This window comes from Chiloscyllium punctatum, chromosome 14 (assembly GCF_047496795.1).
Source record: "Chiloscyllium punctatum isolate Juve2018m chromosome 14, sChiPun1.3, whole genome shotgun sequence".
NCBI lineage: Eukaryota > Metazoa > Chordata > Chondrichthyes > Orectolobiformes > Hemiscylliidae > Chiloscyllium > Chiloscyllium punctatum.
The window spans coordinates 45,783,577-45,800,694 of NC_092752.1; the positions used below are offsets into that span (position 1 = coordinate 45,783,577).

General features: G+C 42.0%; 1 protein-coding gene across 1 annotated transcript in view; it reads left to right on the plus strand.

Moving 5' to 3' along the window:
- rbm46 (RNA binding motif protein 46) overlaps positions 1-17,118 on the plus strand; it is a 106,440-nt gene that overhangs the window by 82,591 nt on the left and 6,731 nt on the right. Inside the window, exon 3 of the mRNA XM_072583686.1 lies at positions 15,162-15,956. Within this exon, the coding sequence (XP_072439787.1) occupies positions 15,162-15,956 (795 nt within the window). The remainder of the gene's footprint in view (positions 1-15,161; positions 15,957-17,118) is intronic.

The window sequence follows — 17,118 nt, forward strand, 5'->3', positions numbered from 1 at the left end:
TCTGGCAGAGAAAGATGTATGTGCAGTATACTCGTACTGGCAGCCTATTGATGTATTGATGTGTGGCCTTGTCAGGCGAGGTAAAAATTAAATTGCAATGTTAAAACTTATGTCCATGCTATATTATACCAAGGGATTTTTAAAATGAAGAGAGACCTTTTATTTTTGTTATAGCCTCAGTGATGACCGTTTCTCCATGTTCAAACACTGAAGATTCCAGAATAAAGGGTTTATTTTAAAGCAAAACACAGGTATATTACCTAAATTTAAACAGTTCCTGGTTCTCTTTTGTAAATTCATCTCAGGTGTCATAACCTGCAAGATTATGGGACCAAATGCTGAGAAGTGGAATCAGGCTGCACAGTTCATTTACAGATGGCAGAGTTATGATAAGCCAGGTGTCCTTGTTCTGTACTATAATTCTTGTTCTATAATTCAATTATAAATGACTGGTGTAGTATTAATGTAAATATTTCTCAATTATCTCAGAAAACATTTTAGAAGTTTTTGTCCAACTGTGCAAACATGCAAGGACAGCTTGTCCCGCTGACGTATTTGCCACTAGTTGTAAATACAATTGATACATATGTATCGTGAGCTTCCATGTGAGATGCAATGGTCCACAGCATGCTTATGTCACAGAACACAGATTCCTGGTGCAATTCCAAGAATAAATGTACCCCAGAGTGTAATGCACAACTTCCACAAGCATGGCTGCTGTTAGAAAGAAATCAAGCAACTGGCAATTGACTTCCAGAAAGCACAACTCGCTTGTAGAGGAACATGTGTGCATTTTTAATTTCCTCTTTGTTCTGTCAATTTTTTGCCGTGAATATACATCAAATGTGCCTGGGACAAATAAACTCTCTTCCCAATATTCCCTATCGGCAACAATGGAGAGAGCCCTTTCTGAACTGTAGTTCACCTTGTCACCTTTCTGTTTTGGACCAATACCTTTTATTTTGTGTGGAGTTTGCACGTTCTCCCCGTGTCTGCGTGGGTTTCCTCCGGGTGCTCCGGTTTCCTCCCGCAGTCCAAAGATGTGCAGGCCAGGTGAATTGGCCATGCTAAATTGCCCATAGTGTTAGGTAAGGGGTAAATGTAGATGTAGGGGTATGGGTGGGTTACGCTTCGGCGAGGCGGTGTGGACTTGTTGGGCCGAAGGGCCTGTTTCCACACTGTAAGTAATCTAATCTAATTTTGAAGCACTGCAGACTGGCAAGGCCTGCATTTATTGCCCATCCCGAGTTGTCTTGAGCATTAGAGCCATAAATAAAACATAGAACATAGAACATAGAACAATACAGCACAGAACAGGCCCTTCGGCCCACGATGTTGTGCCGAACTTCTATCCTAGATTAAGCACCCATCCATGTACCTATCCAAATGCCGCTTAAAGGTCGCCAATGAATCTGACTCTACCACTCCCACGGGCAGCGCATTCCATGCCCCCACCACTCTCTGGGTGAAGAACCCACCCCTGACATCTCCCCTATACCTTCCACCCTTCACCTTAAATTTATGTCCCCTTGTAACACTCTGTTGTACCCGGGGAAAAAGTTTCTGACTGTCTACTCTATCTATTCCTCTGATCATCTTATAAACCTCTATCAAGTCACCCCTCATCCTTCGCCGTTCCAACGAGAAAAGGCCGAGAACTCTCAACCTATCCTCGTACGACCTACTCTCCATTCCAGGCAACATCCTGGTAAATCTTCTCTGCACCCTCTCCAAAGCTTCCACATCTTTCCTAAAGTGAGGCGACCAGAACTGCACACAGTACTCCAAATGTGGCCTAACCAAAGTCCTGTACAGCTGCAACATCACCTCACGACTCTTGAATTCAATCCCTCTGCTAATGAACGATAATACTCCATAGGCCTTCTTACAAACTCTATCCACCTGAGTGGCAACCTTCAAAGATCTATGTACATAGACCCCAAGATCCCTCTGTTCCTCCACCTGACCAAGAACCCTACCATTAACCCTGTATTCCGCATTCTTATTTGTTCTTCCAAAATGGACAACTTCACACTTGGCAGGGTTGAACTCCATCTGCCACTCCTCAGCCCAGCTCTGCATCCTATCTAAGTCCCTCTGCAGCCGACAACAGCCCTCCTCACTGTCCACAACTCCACCTATCTTTGTATCATCTGCAAATTTACTGACCCACCCTTCGACTCCCTCATCTAAGTCATTAATAAAAATTACAAACAGCAGAGGACCCAGAACTGATCCCTGCGGAACTCCACTTGTAACTGGACTCCATGCTGAATATTTACCATCTACTACCACTCTCTGACTTCGACCGGTTAGCCAGTTTTCTATCCAATTGGCCAAATTTCCCTCTATCCCATGCCTCCTGACTTTCCGCATAACCCTACCATGGGGAACCTTATCAAATGCCTTACTAAAATCCATGTACACTACATCCACTGCTCTACCCTCATCCACATGCTTGGTCACCTCCTCGAAGAATTCAATAAGACTTGTAAGGCAAGACCTACCCTTCACAAATCCGTGCTGGCTGTCCCTAATCAAGCAGTGCCGTTCCAGATACTCGTAAATCCTATCCCTCAGTACCCTTTCCATTACTTTGCCTACCACAGAAGTAAGACTAACTGGCCTGTAATTCCCGGGGTTATCCCTATTCCCTTTTTTGAACAGGGGCACAACATTCGCTACTCTCCAGTCCCCTGGTACCACCCCCGTTGCCAGTGAAGACGAGAAGATCATTGCCAACGGTACTGCAATTTCCTCTCTTGCTTCCCACATAATCCTAGGATATATCCCGTCAGGCCCGGGGGACTTGTCTATCCTCAAGTTGTTCAAAATGTCCAACACATCTTCCTTCCTAACAGAAGTTAGGCGGTTCAAAACATGAAGTGGATGGTGTGTAAACTTGAACAGGGAATACTTTATCATAGATCCCTCAGCACTACATTCGGTTTTTAAGCTTCCTCCCTGAGCTTCTGCCTCCACGTCACCTCATCTGTTCTCTTAAAGGGGCAGTGCACACCCAACTGCATGCATAACATTCCTCTCTTTTATTTCATACGCCCCTTGACATCCAACAATTATACTATTATTCAGACACTGTAGCTAACATACATACATCATCAGGAGTACTTACAAAAATAAGGAAAAAATCCTTCTGTAGTCTATATTAATATGATGTAAATTCACAAAAGATAGTTTCTCTTGAGGATGGTGTAACTGTGCTGTGGCTTTAGGGGGAGGTTTTATTCTGTTTTTCCTTTGAAAGAGGTTGTAAGACAGAGGCACTAAGCAGTCTACCAAGATCACTTGAGTAAAAAACTTGGGAGGCCTTGGCTTTTTGTTTAACAGCCTGAATGAGTTTGGCCTAATCTCACAAATTAGGATTTCTGAATTTTGTGGGCGGCACGGTGGCACAGTGGTTAGCACTGCTGCCTCACAGCGCCAGCGACCCAGGTTCAATTCCCGCCTCAGGCGACTGACTGTGTGGAGTTGACACGTTCTCCCCGCGTCTGCGTGGGTTTCCTCCGGGTGCTCCGGTTTCCTCCCACAGTCCAAAGATGTGCAGGTCAGGTGAATTGGCCATGCTAAATTGCCCGTAGTGTTAGGTAAGGGGTAAATGTAGGGGTATGGGTGGGTTGCGCTTTGGCGGGGCGGTGTGGACTTGTTGAGCTGAAGGGCCTGTTTCTACACTGTAAGTAATTTAATCTACTCTAATCTAAAAAAAAGCAGTATCAGAATTTATTGGGGTCTCAACAGAATTGGGTGATTTAGTAAATGTTTCCTGGCTGCCACTGTCTCTGAATGTTCTCTCAATGTTGTTATGAAGTTCTTTTTTCTTTTATTTGTATTTTAACTAGAGTGGGTATTAAATACGTTGTATTTTTGCTTTGACTAGTCACATTGTATTTGGATCACGGCACTTCATTTTGCCTTTAAAATAAGCACAAGTTAGGTTCCAGGCTGCCCTCTTGAAATATTTTGAAGATGTCTGGTCTGGTTCATAACAATGGCCATTCTGGAAAGACTGTCTCTTTATCTTAGGAATCTTTTCTAGTGTAGTTTTCAGGAAATTCCTGTCTCACCAATACATTCCTCTTTGATTGACTGCTGTTGTCTCCTTCCTGGGTATGGAGTCAGTGTACACAGCAGCATTTCTGTTTGAACCATCACTGCTAGGATCCATTTCTCCCCAGACATATAGTTCTAGGCCAGTACAGTCTCTCCTTTATGGAATACCCTCAACCTTGAAGTTCCTGCCCTTGATTTTGTTCTACCACCACTCTAGTCTCTTTCAGCTGCAATTAGTCAAATATGGTTCTTAGCTGGCAGTTGAACATTAAGGATGCCAACAAGCACTGTGTCATTGTGTATGGTATGCTTATGTATATGCTAAGAAATTTGTTGAGGAGCCATCCAAGTGAGCATTCCCGTTGTGAAGCCTTTAAGGCTGCTTCAAGGTTAATACAAGCCTCTGTGTCCATCCATTAGTTGCAGTGTGATATAGAGCCATTGTTGAATCAGTGACCTTCCAGGTACTCTTGCACCACAAACTGTGAGCCCCTGTCATTTGTGAGTTGTTCAGGAGTCCCAAATTTGGCAAATATTTCGTCCAGTTGGTCTATCGGTGCCTTTGCTGATGCCAACTTCATGATTAAGGCCTCGGGCCACTTGAAGTGGGCATCCACGACCAGCAATGCCATCTATCCCTCAACCAGTCCCGTGAAATCTACATGAATCTGCTGCCAGGTTGAATGAGGCCATTCACCATATGTGGAAGGGCTACAACAGTGGCACCTTCCTTACTAATGTGCAGGATTGGCATGGTCCTGCTTTCTCCTCAGTCTGGGACAAACTCTGGTACATTCCATCTTAGGCCACTAAAAGTAGTTCTTGGCTATTCCTTTCATTCGCCCATATTGGGATACCCTTGGTACACTTATTGCAGCAACTTTCCTCTTAACAGAAGGAAGCAATAACAACTCTCATTCCCCACACAAACACCCATCTGATACATATAACTCCCACTTCCAAACAAGTCAAGGTATAATTCTGGGATGTTTCTATGACATGTCTTTCCTCTCAGGACTGAATCCACCACTTGGGATGGCATGGTGTCTCTGTGGTTGGCATTGCTGCCTCACAGTGCCAGGGATCCTAGGTTCAATTCAACTCTCAGGTGACTGTGTGCAATTTGCACATTCTCCCTCTATCTGCGTGGTTTTCTTCCCTGTGCTCTAGTTTCCTCCCACAGTCCAACAGTGTGCAGGCTAGGTGAATTTGTCACAGGAAAGTGCAGGGTTAGAGGGATAGGGTAGGGAGAGATCCTGGTGGGATTTCTGCAAAGTGTCTGTGTGGTCTCAATAGGTCAAACTGAACTTAAAAATGTCAAGACCACACCTAACTTGCTAAGACTGACACCTTGTCATTCCGGGAAAAGTGCATAATTTTCAGGTTGCAATCGGGAACATCCTTATTTCCATGTAGTGGTAATTTTAATAAAGCTTCTCCGACTATTGGTATATGATTTCATGTGAGTGACAGAGCCAGTGCCCATCACTGCAGGTGTCTTGCCTGTGCATGGGCCAAAAATGGAGGTAAGCATCCACAGCCCTGTCAGAAACACAACATGCCTGCCATAGAGGAATTCTTAATACCAAACACAGTGCTCCATCCTTCCTTTTTCGCTTGGACATACTTCTCCTCCATCTTTGTTAGTGACCTTGATTTAAACACAATGGGCCCTTCCTCTCTGTTCTTCAAGGTACATGATAATACAGACACCCCATAAGGTGAGACATTGAAAACTGCAGTGGTAACTTCTGGTCAAAATAAATCAACACTTCTGACCTTTTCAAGCTTCCTTCACCTCCTAGTAATGCTCCTCATATTCCTGGGTCTATTTCTATGGATGTCCTCTTCCCAGCAACAGATGCAGGTGTTTTAGCACAGTTGCTAATCAAACAAGAACTTGCCATAGAACTTTAATAATCACAAGAACAATCTCATTTGAGACACGTTCTCTGATCTAGGGGCCGACATGATAGCCTTTATGGCCCAGGTACTCTATGGAGTCTTTACACTTCACGCATTTCTCCCTTTTTACTTGTAGGCCATGCTTCTGCAATTGTTTTTTTGGTTTCTTCTAGGTTTTGCAAATACTCCCCTTCAGATGATCTGGAAATTTCTGATCTTCAGAGGATCCAGTTGTGAATAGTGGTGAGTGATTATTCAACTCACTGGAGGAAAAGGCTTCACAAATGTCCCCATCCTCAGTGATGAAAGAGCCCAGCACATCAGTTCATTCACAGCAGTCTTCTGCCAGAAGTACAGAGTGGATGATCCATCTGAACCTCCTCCAGAGGTCCTTGGCATATAGACATGAGTCCTTAACTCCACATCAAGAAACAATTGGAAGCACTGGATCCTGGAAGGGCTGTGGGCCTTAATAATGTTCCAATAATAGTAATTAAAACTTGTGCTTGAGAATTTACCACTCCCCTAGCCAAGCTCATCCAGTACAGTTACAACATTGGGATCTACCCAATAATGTGGAAAATTGCCCAGGCATATCCTGTATGTAAAAAACAGGACAAATTCAACGCAACCAATTACCATCCCATCAACCTATTCTCAATCATCAGTTGTCATCAACAGTGCTTTCAAGCAGCACATGCTCAGCAATGACCTGCTCAGTGGCACCCAGTTTGGGTTGCGCCTGGGCCATTCAGCTCCTGATCTTAACCTTGGTTCGAACATGGGCAGAACAGCTGAATTCCAGAAGTGAGGTGAGAGTGACAATCCTTGACATCAAGGCTGCATTTGACTGAGTGTGGCATCAAGTAACCCAAGCAAAACTGGAATCAATAGGTAATCTGGGACAAAGTCTCCACTGATTGGAGTCTTACTTGGCACGTGGTTGATTGATAGATTATAGTCATGTGTACAATGAAAAGCTTTGTTTACGAGCAGTACAAGCAGATTATAGTAAGCAAGGGTATACAAATCAAAAAGATAGAGGCATTTACATTGCAGAGGACATTCACGAGGCAAGAGCAAAGTCAGCATTATTTGAGGCTAGACAGTCTATTCATCAGTCTAATAGTGGCCAGGAAGAAGCTGTACCTGAATCTGATATGTGTGTGTTCAGCCTTCTGCATCTTCTGCCTGACAGACAAGGTTCTAGGAGATCATTACTGGGGTGCGATGGGACTTTGATGTTGTTAGCAGTCTTTCCACAGTCGCATGCCATGTAAATGGAGTCTTTGGATGGAAAGTTGGCTTCTGTGATGGTCTGGGCTGTGCACACTATCTTGTATAGTTTGTTGCGGTCCTAGGCAGAGTAGTTGCCATAACAGGCCGTTATGCAACCGGACAGTATGCTTTCAATGGTGTATCTGTGGAAATTGGTAAGGGTTTTTATAGGAATGCCAAATTTCCTGAGGTGCATGAGAAAGAAGAGACTTTTTTGTGCCTTCTTGGTCGTCGCATATACATGGGAAGTCCAGGACAGGTTGTTGGTTATCATCACGCTGAGGAACTTGACATTCTCCATCCTGTCAACCTCAGTTCTGTTGATGTTGATGGGGGTGTATTCTCCTCCTTTCTTTCTCAAGTCAATGATCAGTTCTTTAGTTTTGCTGATGTTGAGAGAAAGAGGTTGTACTCATTGCACTATGTCACCAAGCCCTCTGTCTCCCTTCTGTATTTGGACTCGTTGTTGTTCAATATCCATCCAACTGTGTTGGTGTCATCAGCAAACTTGTATGCCATTCATTTGGAATTTGGTAACATAGTTGTGGGTGTACAAAGAGTACAATAGGGGGCTCAAGACACATCCTTGAGGGTCTGCAGTGTTGAATGTTATTGTGGAGGAGGTGGAGGACTGTATCTTCACTGATTGCGGTCTGTGGGTCAGAAAGTTTAGGCAGTGACTGTTGGAGGTCAGTCCTGTCAGCTCTAGGAACATTTCTGCAGGAGTTATTCAGAGTAGTGTCCTTGGTCCAACATAAGTGCTTCATGCAACATGCTTCATAAATGACCTTCCCTCAATTATAAGGTCAGAAGTGGGGATGTTTGCTGATGGTTGTGTAATGTTCAGCACCATTTGTGAATTCTCAGATGCTGAAGCCGTCCATGTTCAGATGCAACAAGATCTGAACAACACCTAGGATTGGACTAACAAGGGGCAAGTAACAATCGCACCACACAAATGCCAGGGTGTGACTATCACCAGTAAGAGATAATCTAACAATTGCACCTTAACATTCAATGGTATTGCCATCACTGAATCTCTCACTGTCAATTCACCTCCTTCCTCCCAAAGCCTGTCCATCTACAAGACGCAAGGTGCAGCTCCAACAATAGACAAGAAACATGAAACTATCCAGGACAATGTAGCCCACTTGATTGGCACCACAGCAACAACATTGACTCCCTCCACCACCGACACTTAGTAGTACCAGTTTGTACAATCCACACGATGCAATGCAGAAATTCACTGAAGATCCTCAGACAACACTTTCCAAGCCACGTCCATCAGAAGAACAAGGGCAGCAGGTACAGGGGAACCCCACCACCTCTCCAAGTTGCCCTCCATCCTGACTTGGAAATATATTGCCATTACTTCACTGGTGGTGGGTCAAAATCCTGAAATTCCCTCCCTAAAGGCATTGTGGGTGAATCCACAACAGGTGGACTGCAGCAATTCAAGAAGGCAGCTCACCATCACTTTCTCAAGGGCAACTGGATACGGGCAATAAATGATGGCCTTCCCACAAATAAATACAAAACACAAAGTACCATCAAGGTAACATTAGACACCTGCCAAAAGGAAATCATTTGTAGCAGAACAGTCCACTGTGTGTCCTATCATCAGCGGTGACTGGGACTCCTTCACAGTACCCATCTGCAAATAGACCTGACAAACCATTTTTAAGAATTTCTTTCTCCCAGCCAGTCCCCTGAACAGATCCTCAATGACAGGATTGGTTTGACTGTGACCTTCAAGTTATCACAAAGCTTCACTGTTTTAAAGACCGGAATCACTGGAGGCGCACATTCCGTATTGGTTACTGGTTCCAACATTTCCAGGTTCTAAGCTGGTCTTTCCAGTTCTGCCTCCACTTTAGGCTGGATGGCGTATGGTACTGGACCTGCATGCCCTCCTGCTTCAACTGAAGTTTAAGTTCTCCTTTCATTGCTTCCAGGGCTCCCTTGAGGACATCTTTATACCTAAAAATCTTTATACCTGCTTTTGAGCCAGCCAGCATATTAATTATTAATGCCCTAATTTAACTTTGATGTCTAAAACCAGCATTGAATGAATAACGCATGGTAGCTGTTTTTCACTACATACAAAGGAAATTTGGCACACTTGGGCATTGCCTTTAACTTTTCCTTTTATAATGATTTGGGAATCAGAAACACCACTGCATTTGTATTCATTTCCATCAGAACTCTGAAATGATCAACTTCCCCTCATACTGACAGGATGTTTCACTGAAAATCTGCTGACTCTGGGCCTTCAGCTTCTCCTGCAGTTTGTACTATCGACAAGATGTACTGCAGAAATTCACTGAAGATCCTCAGATAACATTTTCCAAACCACTTCCCTCAAAAGAACAAAGGCAGCAGATACAGGGAAACACCACCACCTTAAAGTTCCTCTCCAAACCACTAACTTGGAAATATATTGCTGGGTCAAAATCCTGGAATTCCCTCTCAACTGGCACTGTGGGTCAACCCACAAGAGGTGAACTGCAGCAGTTCAAGAATGCAGCTTACCACCATCTTTTCAAAGTCAATGGATATGGGCAATAAACATATTCATCCCACAAATGAAGAAATAAAGATAAAGTACTTTATGTCTTGTGCTCTGAATTATCTTCTTTAAACACCCCGTCTCTCATTTGAATTGTACTCAACAATTTCAGGCAATATAGCCTGAAATATGTTACCGGCAGCACTGGGCTTCTTGACTCCACGTGGCCACTTCTGCCACATTGGTGGCATTCTATGGTTGGTACCAACCTCTGCTGAGTTTCCGCTACTTTCTGCACTGAATTTTTGCTTCGCTGATGGTCAACTCCATCTAGGCAGAAATTTTGAAATTTGCCTTAAACTGAAGGTCTGTCCTTGTTAGTAGCTTCCATTGGATAGCTTTGTGTCAGAAGCCACATACCAAATGGTTTCACGCATTATTTTGGAGGAATCCTCCACATTCACAATATTTCACTGACCTCATTCAGGTGGCCATAAATTGGGCGATGGACTCTCATTTGTGCTGCACCCATTTATAAAAATGAAAACTTTCTATGGTCATCAGTGGTGCAAAATAACTCCCCAAATGTTTGTATAGTTCTTGGTGTGTTTTTGCAGGTTTCTCTGGTTGCACCAGACTCCTTAGAACTGAGAATTCCTTGCTCCCAATGGTACTCAAGAAAGCTGGTATGTTATGCCTTAAGCTATTTTGTTAGCTTTTAAGTAAGCATATTCGGTGTACACAATCCTACCTTCTGTCTCTTCATAAGTCAAATTGGCCCAGCATTTTATTTTCCTGCTGTGGGAATTTTTCTGGCCACTCAAATCTAACAGCCGCTCACAGTCCAAGTCCCGTAATGCCGGCCACTCCCTCACCAACTGTGTTAGCATTTGCATTCACTACAAATCATAAAAAAAGCTTTAAATACATGATTCCTTATCAAAAATAAATTTCAGACATTTGTTTCTGGCTTCTCTCACCCCCGATGACCGAAGGCCATCAGGCACTCCATAGCAATTCAGAAGAAACTTCATAACCTGAAATGTGATAACAATGTAAAGCATGATCACAGAGAGCATTGAAGTGAATAGTATTGATGCCTTCGAGGGAAGCTCAATAACTATTTGTGAGAGAAGGGAGATGATTACGATAATAAATTTAGATAAGAAGAGATTTGAGGAGACTCAACTGGAATATTAGCCATGGACCAGATGGTCTTTTTTTCTATGCTATTTAATCTATATAATCTGATTTACCCTGATCATTTCACTGTAAATACTGTACACTTTGTCATATTTGAGCTTCTTAAGCCAATCTTAGCATTTATTTCATTCTCTGGAATGTTTTAATTCAATATTAATGTATATGTGTTTGTATCTTTTTGGTTCACTCTGTTTTGAGAAAACTTCAGTGTGATGGCTATCATCATGTTTCATGACATCACAGTTCCTGATATTTATTGCGTACAGTTCTGGTCATCACACCAGGAGAAAGTGAGGACTGCAGATGCTGAGGATCAAAGTTGAAGAGTGTGGTGCTGTAAAAGCACAGCCAGTCAGGTAGCATCCAAGGAGCAGGAGAATCAATGTTTCGGTCATAAGGCCTTCATCAGGAATGGTGGTCACCACACCACCAGAAGGATGTAGATGATTTGGAGAGGGTATAGAAAAGGTTCACCAGGATGCTTTCTGGTATGGGAGATTTTAGCTATGAAGAAGGGTTGGATAGACTGGGTTTGTTTTCACTGGAATGCAGGAAGTTGAAGGATGACATGATAGAAGTTTATAGGATTATGAATAGCTTGGATAGAGTGGAAAGTATGAGGGATTTTCCCAGCACAAAGGATTCAATTACTAGGGGACACAGCTTTTTTTGGGGGGGGTGGTGAGAGCAGAGGCATATTTAAGAGATGTGCAAGGTAAGTTTTACACACAAAGAGTAGTGAGTGCCTGGAACATGCTGCCAAAGGAAGTGGTGGAAGCAGACACAATAGCAATATTCAAGAAACACCTGGACGAATACATGAATAGAGGGATATGGGTCCTGTAAGTGAAGATAGTTTTAGAAGGGAAGAACACAATATATCAGCACAGACTTGCAGGGCCAACGGCCTGTTCTTGTATTATATTGTTCTTTATATATGAAAATCCTATTTACTTGGCACTAAATACTGCTGGGAAAGGTGAATCTGAAAGATATCAATCTATCTTGGCAGATTTAATTGAGGTCAATGGCAATCAAAAATGTTATATCGTGTAATTTTATTTTCAGTAAAACATCAATTTAAATAAACAAACAGAAAATGCTAGAGAAACTCAACAGGTCTGGTGACACCTGTGGAGAGAGAAATACAGTTAATTGTTCTGACTTCTTCAGAAACTTTTATTTAAATGATTTAAATATGTTGATGTAATCTGGTTTAATCAATAGTAATTGGATATGATACCTCCTAAATCTTGTCAGACTAGTGATTATATCTGAGGTTGGGTATATTTCTCTAAGATTTCACAATCTGTATGCATGAATAACCTCCTGAATCAGAATGTTTAGATTCCTAGCAGTTATAGATTTCAGTGTTTTCTAGACTATAGGATGCCTGGTACAAGTATGTGAACTGGATTACTGTATGTACCTGAGACCCAAAAACTTGTGAACATTAATATTAAAAGATAAAAGTCCATTAATTTCAAATTATAGATTAGAATTCAAATCAGTCTTTATTGCCACATATACTCACTGAGTATAGCAAAAAGTTTATATGCAGTCATTTACAGTGCCAACGTAGGTACAAAGATAGCTATTTACATCTTCTTTAGTTACAAAATCTCAGAGACTCAAGAAATAAAATGTTCAGCATTGCAGAGATACAAGTTCAGAACTTCCAGTCTGCACTTGGCCCTGGCTCCCGACTGCACCAGACTTCATTTTGAGAACCATGAGGCTAGGAGACAACTTCAGACTGCCATGCCAGGCCGAGGACACTTCGCTGGGCTGAGGCTGCTATGCCAGGAGGCTGCTACAGTAAGATTGGGGAGGCTGCTATGCCAGGCTGGTAGGTTGCTATGCCATGCCAGGAGGCCACTGTGCCAGGCCAGAAGGTCACGAGGCCATGAGTCATCACTGGAGACCAAGAGTCATGGCCCAGAATCGTTGCTGTCTGGAGGCCAGGAATTGTTGCCAGAGGCAGGGAATCGTCAAAGGCCATGAGTGAAGAAGAAGAAAAAAGTACTAAGAGTGTAAAAGGAAAAAGAAAAAAAGAATAGGCAGAGCAGACGAGTTCCACCTGGAGCTTCCGAATCCGCCTCCATCTTGGATCCTCTTAGAGTATTCTTGGATTGTTGCACTAATGACCAGGGGACAGAAATCGAACCATCTCAACAGTTGAGCAGTGTACTTAATGCAAGCCTGTAAATTCCAATACGTTTATGCAATGCTGACAAGCAGTGACTGGTGAGCATCAAAGTGTTTAGTGTGCATAATATATATTAATAATGCAGATGAGAAAACTAAATATAATATCCCTAAATTTGCAGATGACACAATAGAGCTGTGAGAAGGACATAGAGATGCTTTAATTTTGAACATATTGAGTGAGTGGGCATTGCATGACAGATGACACATAATGTAGATAAATCTGAATTTATACACTTAGATAGTAAAATAGGAAACATACAATCATAGAAACATAAAAGATAAGAGCTGGAGGAGGCCATTCTGTCCTTCGAGCCTGCTTCGCTATTCATCACACTCATAGTTGATCTCCAACTCAGTAGTCTCACCCAGCTTTCACCCCATAACCTTTGTTCCCATTCACCAAAAGTACTACATCTTGAATACATTCAATATTTTGGCATCAACTACTTCCTGTAGTAATGAATTCCACAGGCTCACCATTCTTTGGGTGAAGAAATGTCTCCTTATCTCTGTCTTAAATGGTCCACTCTGAATCCTCAGACTGTGACCCCTGGTTCTGGATACACCCACCATCAGGAACATCCTCCTAATCCTAACCTAATTGATCGCCCCTCATACATCAGCCCCACCATCCCCGGAATCAGCTTGGTAAACTCTGTCGAGAGCAAGAGCACCCTTCCTCAGAAAAGAAGACCAAAACTGTACACAATGTTCTAGATGTGGCCTCACCAAAGCCCTGTATAACTACAGCAACACATCCCTGTTCCTGTACATGAAACCTTTTGCAATGAAGGGTGCATACCATTTGTCTTCTTTACCACATGCTGCACCTTCAACTGCTTGTTTACTGAGGATAATAGATTATTATCTGAATGGTGATATATTAGGAAAGAAGAGGTACAACATGACCTGGGCGACCTGCCAGTCGCTGAATGTAATCATGCAGGCAATGAAGAAGTCAAGTAGTATGTTGGTACTACATGCATTGGAATTTAGAAGAATAAGCAGGGATCTGATAGAAAACTCTAAAATTATCAGGGGGTCCAGAACCAGTTAACGAGGCACGACTAAGATGAGTGGTGAGCCAGTGGAAATCTGTGCCAGTGGAAATCTGTGCCACAGAAAGCAGCTGAGGCCAAAACTTTGAATGCTTTCAAGGAATTGGTTATGGTTATTAGAGATAAAATGATCAAACGGAGAAAGCAGAAACAAGAAACAGACTTAGAGGATCAGCTATGAATGGCTGAGCACTCTCAGAGCTGAATACCCTATTCCTGCTATTTTCTGTTTCTTTCAATGTGCAGTTACTTTGTGTTCTTGCATAATCTTGAATCAATACTTTTCAAGGTAACCCCATTTTAATACACATGCACTAATTAGGCCCTCATCCCAAGATGTTCTTCCCCCATTTATATTGAGATCAATCCCTTCCACTGTAATTGGTTCTTTCCACGAGCTGCAATCCACTCATCTTACCCCACCTAGTTTTCAGCATCTGTGGAGCACATTTTCCAGGGTAAGGAGCCTGTACAACAAACAGATAGGAGCAAAAGCACATTTCCCAGCTTAGCTTATTGATTCCTAGTTTCATCCACTCCCTATTCATTTGTCAGTCACTTTCACTTAACAGCCTCTGGCTGGGCCATTTTGGTGCATCAATATCCCAGACATGCTCAGCACTCAGTACTGAAAATATTTCTAAATTTAAGGAAAAGCATTAATCCAGTGAGTCAGGGATTGTGTCGCTTGAACCTCTGGACTTGGTATCCTCTTCTCCAACTCACAACCTAAAAAATAAACTCTCTAACCCCTCAACCAAAACTAATTCCAAATAAGTAATGTTTCCAAATTTTAGCTCCAACTGGCAAATACAATGTATTTGTAATTAATAGTGATGGGAAATAACAAGTAGTTTGGTAATGCAGAATGTAGATCCAAGCCACTGTTACTTTAGAAATAACATCTTGACCTCATCTGTATTTTTCAGGTACTTTTCAATTGTGGGGGCATACCATTCAGGTGGATTGGGCAGACCCAGAAAAAGAAGTGGATGAGGAAACTATGCAAAAGGTTAAGGTACTCTATGTCCGAAACCTGATGATATCCACAACAGAAGAGACTATCAAAATGGAATTTAACAAAATTAAGCCTGGAGCAGTTGAGCGAGTAAAAAAGCTCAGAGACTATGCATTTGTGCACTTTTTTGATAGAGATGATGCAGTTACAGCTATGAATATTATGAATGGAAAGTGTATAGATGGTGCTAGCATTGAAGTCACCCTTGCAAAGCCAGTTAATAAAGATGGCTCTTGGAAGTACACTCAAGGTAGTCAAGTCAATATTAATTGTGAAAATCAACGACTAACATTTACCAACAAGGAAGATGGGATAGCAAAAACCCCAGGAAGGTCACCAAGCTTACCGGCACGTCTGAATGGTCACCATAGCCCATGCTCACCTGAACTGGAGAGATGCACATATCCTTTATTCCCTGGAATAAAGCTTACACCTTTGAGTATTTATTCATTGAAGCCTAGCCATTTTCAGTCCTCAGTTACACACTTGGAATATTATTGCAACAAAAATAACTGGGCGCCACCAGAGTACTACCTATACTCAACAACAAGTCAGGATGGGAAACAACTGCTTGTTTATAAAGTGGTTATTCCCTCCCTTGCGAACAGTTCACAAGGTACACTGAGCCATTTCATGCCTGATAAGCTGTGCACAATGCTGGAAGATGCTAAGGAACTAGCTGCACAATATGCACTAACACATTTAGGTTAGTATTTCTGGTTTTCTCTCTTAACTTTATGTGCAAAGAACAGATGAAGTCTGCACCACATTGCAACAATTTATATATTTTGAAAATTAAGTCCTATTTCAGCTGTAATTTTGAAGTAAGTGAAATGCCTATTACATTTTATTCATTTAAAATAAATGCTAATTTCACTCTATTTCTGTAGCTGTATCCTGTAGGCATTGCACTACATTCTGAATAAGTATAAAAGCCCCCCAGAAAAAAATCAATTTTGTAATGATAGGGGAAGCTTTTCTAAGTGCACAACTCCAGTCTTTCTGCTTTGAAACATATTTGTAAATCTAACTCTGAAATGTTCACACACATGTGAACATTCCAGAGGTCTCTGTCTAAACTATTAAGCCAATATATTTCACAAGAAACATTCTATTCTGGTTTAGTGAGTTTGTCAGCAGACCAAGGAGTCACAAAGCTCTGGATTGTTGGGAAACTAACACTCCTGATGTATGATCAAAGTAGAGCAACATTTTAGGGAGCAGCAAGAATTCCTTACTGAGATATCTGACTTCTGGGTGAACAATGAGACAAATTGCTAATATATTTTCAGGAAATCCAACAAAGTGAATATGCTATGACAAAGGATGATTGTGGAAAAGTATTATACTTTCTTAAAAATTCATCTTTTTACGAACTAAGACTTAGTTACAGTTTTTGTTATATGAGAATGGTGAGAGTTCAGGATATTTTGCCGTGCACAGCCTATGCTTCTTATTTGAATATGCAAGGATATGGATCAAAGGCAGGCAGAAAGGATGAGCTTAACTTAGTTTCATGTTCAACATAACACCGTGGGCCGAAGGGCCTGTTCCTGTGTTATATAGTTCTATATTCTACATTCTATGATACATATGTAGAAAACATTGTTATAGAGCAGAAAACATTATGTCAAGGAAGACAAACTTTTAGAATGGGAAATCAAAGCACAGTTAAATTGTGGAATTGAACTTCAGTAGTCATTTGCAGCTTCGCCCCAAGATCTATGAAAAACTTGGACAAAACATCAAAAGCTGTTGAGCGAAAACAGAGTTAAGGTTAAAATCCAGTGATCTTTCTTCAGAAACATCAACTTTGTTTTCTTTCCACAAATGCTTCCAGACCTATTGAGTTTCTCCAGCAATTGCAG